The sequence below is a fragment of the Ammospiza nelsoni genome, chromosome 21 (genome assembly GCF_027579445.1).
Source record: "Ammospiza nelsoni isolate bAmmNel1 chromosome 21, bAmmNel1.pri, whole genome shotgun sequence".
In the NCBI taxonomy this organism is placed as follows: Eukaryota; Metazoa; Chordata; class Aves; order Passeriformes; family Passerellidae; genus Ammospiza; species Ammospiza nelsoni.
The window spans coordinates 6555374-6564800 of record NC_080653.1 but is presented as its reverse complement, the minus strand read 5'-3'; the positions used below and the strand labels follow the sequence as shown (position 1 = coordinate 6564800).

The 9427-nt window shown below is 44.4% G+C and overlaps 1 protein-coding gene across 1 annotated transcript; it reads left to right on the top strand.

Annotated features, from left to right (window-relative positions):
• Window positions 1-1114: 1114 nt before the first annotated feature.
• PSPH (phosphoserine phosphatase) lies at window positions 1115-5663 on the top strand. Its single transcript, XM_059486998.1, has 5 exons — window positions 1115-1377; window positions 2223-2357; window positions 3796-3941; window positions 4604-4752; window positions 5477-5663. Exons 1-5 carry the CDS (start codon window positions 1157-1159, stop codon window positions 5585-5587), a joined length of 762 nt encoding a protein of 253 aa, XP_059342981.1. The 5' UTR covers window positions 1115-1156; the 3' UTR covers window positions 5588-5663.
• Window positions 5664-9427: the final 3764 nt, after the last annotated feature.

Here is a 9427-nt window from a genome sequence, read left to right as displayed (position 1 = left end):
AGTAAACAGTAACATCCACACTGAATGAATTCCCCTTTGAAAGCACAAGGAGAGTAGGGATGAGTAAGAAGATATTTAAATCCTTAAGCTTCTGATCTGCAGAAGTGCTCACCATGTTGAAGTGGACAGATCTAACAGGGCAGAAAAGAAACTTTTGTCATTAAAGGGGTAGAAAATGGGACTATTATGGAAAGGGATTAAAATTATTTGTCAGGGACTATTATGTAAAATGTAATGTGTCATAGACATCTTTTATGGAAAATCCTTTCCTTAGGATTTTTCCTCCTGAGAAGCTGAGAGGCCTCAGGAACAAAATGCAAACATTGATTGATTATCTGCTGCTGTGGAATGCAACAGGTGCATCTGTGATTGGTCTCAAGTGGTTGTTTGGAATTAATGGCCAATCACAGTCAGCTGGCTTGGACTCTCTGTCTGAGACACAAGCCTTTGTTATCATTATTTCTTTTCCTATTCTTAGCCAGCCTTCTGATGAAATCCTTTCTTCTATTCTTTTAGTATAGTTTTAATATAATATATATAATAAAATAATAAGTCAAGCCTTCTGAAACATGGAGTCAGATCCTCGTCTCTTCCCTCATCCTCAGACCCTGTGAGCATGGTCACAGTGATGTCTTGATGGTTGAGAGAAGTTCTCAAGGGCCAAGGGTTTGATGGGTTTATAAAAGGCTAATCCCCAATGTTAATGGTCCAGCCTTTTATTAATGAGGATGTAGGACAGGATCTAAACCTTCCTGATTTAGGGATAACCACTCATTGATAGGTTTGGGATCGTTTGTAATCAATCCTTAGGGCCTGGGTGTCCTGCAGCAACTGCTGTGAGAGATGAGAAACCAAGGTCCCCCTGATCTGAACCAGAGCCCTGCAACCCCACAGAGCTCTTGGCAGCCTGGCGCCTCAGGCAGTGCCAAGGATTGCAACCTTGAACCCACGAAGGGGCTGAGGCAGCAGACAACAAATCAGCAGCAGCCCAGGGCTCCACGGCCCACCTGGAGCACGAGCTGACCATCAGTAGGCAGCAACAGCAGGAGCAAATCAGCAGCTGGGGCAGACCTCCACCACCATTCCCCCCTCAGGGATAAAAGCCCTGAGCCGCCTGCGCTCGGCCCTTCTCGCCCACACCAGAGCAGCAGCACCAATGGCTCAGGAAACAGTGCACTACTCCCACTCAGAGAAAGATTTCATCTTGTCCCCTCACAGTAAGAAGGCTCCCAAAAGGATGGCATCCCTGATGGAGCTGAAGGAGATCTTCCGCAGCGCCGACGCCGTGTGCTTCGACGTGGACAGCACCGTCATCAGGGAGGAGGGCATCGACGAGCTGGCCAAGTTCTGCGGGGTCGGGGACGCCGTGGCAGAGATGTGAGTGGGGCTGGGGAGCTCACACAGGGCCAGGCAGAGTGAGCCATGGCAGAGATGTGAGTGGGGCTGGGGAGCTCACACAGGGCCAGGCAGAATGAGCCATGGCAGAGATGTGAGTGGGGCTGGGGAGCTCACACAGGGCCAGGCAGAATGAGCCATGGCTGGGGAGCTCTCACAGGTCAGGAAAGCAGAGTGAGCCATGGCAGAGATATGAGTAAGGCTGGGGAGCTCACACAGGGCCAGGCAGAATGAGCCATGGCTGGGGAGCTCACACAGGCCAGGCAGAATGAGCCAGGGGTGATGGAGCTGTGAGCATGGATTGGTCTGTGAGCATGGATTTGTCCTTTACAGTAATTTGGTTCTGTTGTAGATGGTTACAGTTTGTAAAGGGGTGGGGGTAATAAGTGGATGAGGATGGGGTAACAAGTGGGGGGTAATAAGTGGATGAGGATGGGGTAATAAGTGGGGTAATAAGTGGATGAGGATTGGGGTGATAAGGATGAGGTGACTTGGTTTGCGAATTGTGAGGCTGCCCAACAAAACTATCCTGGAATTAAATCTCTATTGGTAATTTTGAATTAAATCTCTAGTAGTAATTTTGAATGAAATCTCTATTGGTAATTTTGATAGACTAAGAGCAGCCCTCATCATTAAACTTGGCTAAGCACTACCAAACTTTATTCTGAATGAGAAAACCTTACCATGAGATGGAGGAGAGGGGACAGCACTCCCAACCCATGGCTGAGGCTGGGAAACAGCACAAGCTGAAGCTTTCAGCCAAAGCTCTGTTGGATTCAGCTCAGGGATATGAAGTGTCCCTGATTTGATGTCTGTCTGTCCCCCAGGACCCGCAGAGCCATGGGTGGCACTGTGACATTCAAGGCAGCTCTCACAGCACGGTTAGGTCTCATCAGGCCCTCCTATGAACAAGTGCAGAAATTAATATCTGACAACCCACCTCAGCTAACTCCAGGAATAAGGTAAGAAGAATTGAATTTTTATTTTTTTTTAAGTGTTCAGGAAGCAGATGGAATAAATAAAGCAAATTCAGTGTCATTAGTGATGCTGTAAGGCCACAGAGCTGGTTTGTGTTGCCTTTCCTGCCCCATCTCCATGCTGGGTGTGTGCAGAGCTTGGATCAGGAGCCTGGCTCCATGGCTAGTGGTTAAACATCCATGGAAAAAGAAAAGATTCTTAGATATTAACTGGCACCTTGGCTGCCAAGCTCAGATCCTGGCTGGAGGATTAAATGGCCATGGAAAAGAATCTGTTCAACCTCTGGTTTTTCAGGGGTGATGGGACTGGGAGGAGATTTAATACCTCCCTAAATTTGGTCTATTCTGCAACTCTGTTACCTCTCTCTGACTCTGCTCAGTGCAGTTTGGGGGATCCATTGCCTGGAGCAACCCATTCTGCAGTCCCTCAAAACATTAAAATTAAAGCAAACACGCATAAATATGTGTGTATACACAAAAATATGTGTATTCATTCATCCTGAGGTTTGGAATGAACATAAACTACTTAAACTGAAAAGCTCTGGGGATTTTTTCCCTATTCAAATTGTTTCTATCAATTGAAAAGAATTCCTTTACTACAAAATCTGACCATAGCTTCAAGTCTGAAATATTTTTAGCATATAAAAAGAGTTTTTTATGATCCTGTGCTTGTATTTTATCTTTTTTTTCTGTAGAAGACAGCTAGAGGTAGCTACAAAGAGAACATTGTTTCTTCAGGATCATGTGATTTTCCTTTTCGTTCCTTCTCTTTCTTCCTCCTTTTCTGTGTCCTGCTTTAAGGCTCTGCTTTGCTTTTCAGTCTTTATTGTTTCTGCTGGTCCTGCCACCCCTTCCCCTTGCTGCAGGCTGATCTTCTGCCTCCAGAGCCAAATCCCAAAACTCTGCACTGCCTTCAAGTCCTGCTGGCATTACTGGAGTCACAAACTTCTTTTTTTCATTCCTTTTCTCTAGCTGCTGCCTTTTTCTAAAGATGGCATTGATGTCCAGCATCTGGTGAACCAACTCTGAGCTAGAAAACATTTGCATTTTGCACTTTTCAGCCCACTTAGCATTTTGGAGCACTAGTTTTGTCTCATCCCCTGCTTTTTGCTGCATTCCAGATGAGAAAAAAAAAATAATAATTGAACTGGATCTGCTCTCACTTGTTCAAGGGAATTAATGTGGAAGTGGAAAGAAAACAGTTTTAGGGAGTGTTTGTTTTTGAGGAATGAAATGATGGTTTTGTGCAGCTCTTGCCAGCCAGGTGTGGGCACAAACAGAGAGGGAAAAGCTTTGGGCAGCAGAGATGGAAGGAGCACAGCCCAAACGAAGCTGGAATAGCACAAACACCCCAAACGAAGCTGGAATAGCACAAAGCCTGGCTCAGGGAGGATTTATTTCACCTTTGTCTGTCTGTCCTCAGGGAGCTGGTGAGCAGACTCCACCAACGAGGGGTTCAGGTGTTCCTGGTCTCGGGGGGCTTTCAGAGCATTGTGGAACACGTGGCCCTGCAGCTGAACATCCCCACAGCAAACGTCTTTGCCAACAGGCTCAAGTTCTACTTCAACGGTGAGAGCCCCCTGCAAACTCCTCCCTCTGCTGATCAATGGAACTTTGCTGCTCCAGCTCTCAGATACTGGGCTGCAGGCACCGTCCTGTTATCAATCCATGGAGGAAAATCACAGAACCTTACCAAAAACCAGCTCAGGGCATCTCAGTGTAAGGAATAGAGCCGGAGTTACTTTTTAATTGCAAGCTGTGCCAAAGGTAAAACTGTGCAGCTGCTGAGAGCAGAGTTTCATTTTCTCCTCTCCTCCAAGTTAAAGAGTCCATGACCTGAGGTGCTCTCCCAGCCCTGCCTTTCAGGGGCTTTGGGCCCTGGAGCTGCTCTGGGTTTGAAGCTATGTCCCAGCAGAGCTGGAGGTGCTGAGGTTGTTCTTACTCAGGCTTTCCTACACTCTGCATCATCCTGGGTGCTGTTCTGGGATGTTCACACCAGAGTGGCTGGGAATGGATTGGTAGCACTGCCCACACTGGTTTTCCCTGAAATTGTCTCTATTTTTCTTTGAAACACTTGGGTGAAATCTCAGCCTTAAACTTACTGATTTGGGATGCTGTGCTGTGAGTTTTACAGGGCTGCATGCACTGAAATCAAGACCACAGACAGAGATTTTTCCTTCATTTACCAGAAAATATCTGTATTTCCAACTTGTCCCTCCTTTGTTTTCTAGGAGAATATGCAGGATTTGATGAAACACAACCAACAGCTGAATCAGGGGGGAAAGGAAAGGTTATCACTCATCTGAAAGAACAGTTCCATTTCAAGAAGGTGGTTATGATTGGGGATGGAGCTACAGACATGGAAGCCTGCCCTCCTGGAGTGAGTATTGCAGAAATCCTGAATTCCTTCTGAGCAAATCCTTGGGGCAAAGAGAAGAGTGGGGTTTGGATTCTTTAATTAAAAATTAACAGAAAGACAACTTTTATAAATGCTCATGTCTTAGGAGAGATTTTAATTCCAGCTCTCCTTCAGCTCCTTTCCCTACACAAAAGTCTCCCAATACCCCAAAACTGCTCAGGATTTGTTTAATGCTTCCCACCTCAAGGCAAAAAAAAAAAAAAAAAAAAGAAGAAAAAAATAAAATTAAAAAAAAGTTGCAATGGAAATTTTAAATCCTGCACTTTCACTGCAGGGGGTTTTGTGAGATGTAGAAATGATGATTGCTCTGGTTAATGATTGAGGACAGGGTTAAACTTTGCTTTTGGTATCTCTGGGATGAGGCAAACAGAGGTAAGACAAACAGGAGAGGGGTAATTGTGGGATGCTCATGCATGAGCCAATGTTTACCTGCTCTTGAATGCAATTGCATCACATTTACATCAGATTGTTCAGATTTTACTGAGAATCTGGAAGCTACAAGGCACTGAGGAAAATCCCAATAACCAAAATGCTGCAGAATGAATTGTTAATAAATCTGAAAAATGAACATGCAAAGGAAAACAGGGTAGAGATTTTAAAAGCCAATCTTAAAAGCAAATTTAATTACTGAGAGCTCCCACCTTCCATGCAATAACCCATGTGCCCATTCCTTGTGTTTCTCCAGGATTGCTTCATTGGATTTGGAGGCAATGTGGTCAGAAAGCAAGTGAAGGAGAAAGCCAAGTGGTACATCACCCACTTTGATGAACTGCTAAAGGAGCTGGAAGAGCGATAAATCCTCCTGTAAAATAATCTATTTAACACCTGTAAATCCATTATACAATGCCATTAAACATTTATTTGTTTGCAAACTTGTGGGCTGGAGTTTTTTAATGATTCTGGGGGTTGGGGACCTTCCACTCTGGCACCATGCTGCTCAGATAGGTTGGAATGAAAATGGGGAATGTTTTTAATAAAACTTTCCTATGGTGGAAGAAATAAATTATTTACTTCCAAGGGAAGACTAAACATAGAAAATAAAAAGTTAAAAATACCTGAAGAGATTATCTCTTGGTCAATATTGGACATCTGTTGTTTCATCAGTAATGTGTTGTTTATTTTGGGTAACCAAAAAAGAACAAGGTCACAAACAAAAACTTTGCCTAATCAAGAATATTATTATTATTATTATTATTATTATTATTATTATTATTATTATTATTATTATTATTATTATTATTAACTTTTACTGCCACAAACAAGAACTTTGCCTAATCAATAATAACAATAATAACGATTATGATATTAATAATGTAATTTAGGCTGCAGTTTGAAAGTACCTTTCACTGCACAGAATCCCAGCTGCAGGTAAGCAGTGAACAGGTGGAAAACATCCCTAAATATCTCTGATTTCATTAAAATTATGGCCACAGAGAACCTGTGGTGTCATCTGTTACTCAGCATCAGTTACTCAACCTGTCTGGGGCAGGAGCTGCAGGGAAATCTGAGATGCAATGTTCACCCCTGGCCAAGAAATATTTTCAGGTCAGGGACTGAGTGGTTTCTATTCTTCATCAAAATGTTCCAATCAAACTCCAAAGTGCTGATTTTGGGAAGTGGTCTCGGTGTTTGTGGAATGTTTTATTCATTTCCAACCCACCCCCAGCAGCTGTAATGGGATGGGAACGAATTAATCAACATTTAAAGGAAATTCTGGGAGACTTCATTCCCTTCCTCTGCCTCCAGTGTGGATTAACCACCCCTAAACTCTGCCAGAGTTAAGCCTGACCTGTTCTAAGAACTCCTCTGAGCTCCAGCTGATGGATCCTGGTTTTTTCAGGAGTTTCTTCAGTGTCTGATCCAGGAGAACACACCTGGTAAACGCTGACAACTCTCCTGAGTGTTTTTCACATTGTGGGATTTTTATTTCCCTGACTTGTAAGAATCTCACCTGTGAGGATGTGAAAAGCTTTAGCAATGTTAAAATCCATCACACCTGCCCCTTCCTTCCATCCCCACCACACACAGGAGAAAGATGGGTAAATATGGTATGATTTAATGTAAAAAACATTTAATATCTGCTGAGGTTTTTATCTTCTAAGTCCTTACAAAGAGCCCCAGCATTTTTCCAGAAACTGAAGTGTGGCAATTCTCTTTCACCCCACCACAAATTTCAGAAACAGAAACAAGTGATGTCCCTACCCTCCAAAATTTCAGAGTTTTATAATAATCACTGCTTTTCACAATTAGCACTGAATTTCTTTAAGTTATGATGATTAAACCATGAGACAGCTGCTGTCCAGTCATTAAAGCAGCAGCAGCAATTAAAGCAAACACTGGTTCTGTTCATTCTGTGAGGAGATGGGGACAGAGGAGTCACCCCAGCCCAGGGTGAGGGCTGCAGCTCTCAGAGATGCTGAAAAATCTTTTTGGCTTGAGGTTACAACAGCATTTAAACAGCAGAGAAGTAGAAGGGTTAAAAGAAAACAAATCCAGAACCAGACTTGGGATGGTTTTGGAGCAAGGCAGTCATGTAAGAGCCCAAAGAATCTGCAGAGGCTTCAGCAAACCCCACAAAAGCCAAGCAGACAATGCTGGCAGTGCCGCCCACAACTTCTGGGAGTGTTGAAGATGGAAATCCTTCCTGAGGGAAATCCCAGCCAGCTCCCAGGGCAGCTCCTGGACAATCCTGCCTCTGTTCAGGCAGGGCTGCACCAGCAGGGCACATCTGAGGAGTTTCTGCTCCCACTTTTCCCTTGTGCAGTCCCACAGTTAGGAAGTGAAGGAGTTTATTTGCTGTTTTTTATGGAATTAAAACCAGCAAATAAATAAGGAAATAAAAAGGAAAATAAATAAGGAAATAAAAAGGAAATAAGTCTGCCATGGAGCTGATCAGCTGGAGGGCACTGGGGCATGGCTCAGGGCTCAGACAGAGCCCTGGAAATGAAGTTTAACATTCACAGCAGGAGCTGCTGCCACTCGGGGCTCTATGGAAACGTGGGGCAGTGCCAGGGATTTCACAACAGCTCTTTAGGTCACACTGCCTTGGAAAAAACACCAAAATGCCCCCCTCCCCTTTCACTGGAGGCTGACCTCTAGCCCAGGAGGCAGCAGGAGCATTGCTGAGCTCAGGAGAGGCTCAGCTGTTTTGTCTGTGAAATAGTGGAAAATTCCCAGCAGGGAATAGAGCAGGGGGAGGCAAAGTTTCAGTGTCACAGATTTGCCTGGACACATCCCAGCAAAGAGGGGCAAAGTCTGGGGAGCAGCACAGGGCACACAGGCAGGAGCAGGGCTCCAGGTGGGTCTTCTGACCATCAACCTTTGTAAAAAAGCTTTTAATGTGATTATTCAATGAGGCAGAATTGCTTTAAATTATGTATTTGCACGAGGGACAGTCTGCAGCCTTCTCCAGGACAATTAAACCTGAGTTTTAATTGTGTCATTGCAGTGGAATAAGAGTTGAGATTTGCCAGAAGCTTTTCCAAGCACTGTCCCCACTTTTCAACCTTTGGGAAGTGATTTCAGCTCTGAACTGCAGCAGCTGTGCTGTAAGAGATGCTGAGGGATAGTTCTGTGAGAAATGCTGAGGGATTGCTCACCTACTGAAATCAAGACAGCAGAGAGAGATTTTCCTTCATTTTACCAGAAAATATCTGTATTTCCAACTTGTCCTTCCATTGTTTCCTAGGAGAATAGGCAGGATTTGATGAAACACAACCAACAGCTAAATCAGGGAGGAAAGGAAAGGTTATAACTCATCTGAAAGTACAGCTCCAAAACTTGAACTCAGCCATGGAATCAAGAGGGAAAATCCCAACAGAGTTCACAGAACCAGGGAAAACCCAGCTCAGGCAAAGAGAAGCCAAGGAAAGATCGGCATTGCCCATTTCCATTGGAGCTAACACTGTTATCTGTAAGGAAAATAGCAGGAACTGCTTTAGCTGCAAGTAAAACAAGGAGTTTTATCAGTTTTATCTGTTTTTTCTGTCCCTGAGGGCAGCCACAGCAGAGCAGGAAGCTCAGAATGAGGGGAGGCTCATCCAAACACATCAGGGCTGGGGAATTCAGAATTCCATGGGGAATTCAGATCCTGGCAGTGGGTGAGGGACCTGCAGTCTCTGATTTCACCCCACAGGACACCCAGTTACTCCTCTGGTTCCTTATCCAGGCAAAACTTTGTGGTCTTCGGACAACAAGAGCCGTGCCAGGCAGCACTGAATTCCTGGTGAAGGTATAAAACATGGAGTGCATCAGAACACAAAAAATCCTGTGGCTCCAAAACTTTTTTGCTGCTTGTTTCTGGCTGAGTTTGCTGGGTGGGAGTTACAAGGACAATTCTCCAGGGAAAAGAAATCTGGGAGAGATAAAAGGACTGGAAGGTGATATTGGCATCCCCTTTTTCCTTCTGCAGCTGCAGAGTAGCCCCAAAAATCAGATAAAATGGTATCCTCAGGGGATATCAGTGCTCAGGGCTGACTTACAAGGAGGATCAGCTCAAATGATTTCCTTGGCCCACTGAGAAACTTCAAGCTGATCCAGCACAGAATGTGCCTCAGTAAAACCCCATCATCACTTGGCAACAGGAGGAAAATATAAAACCAGGCAAGAACCAGATCAAATATTGACTTTGTTCAAG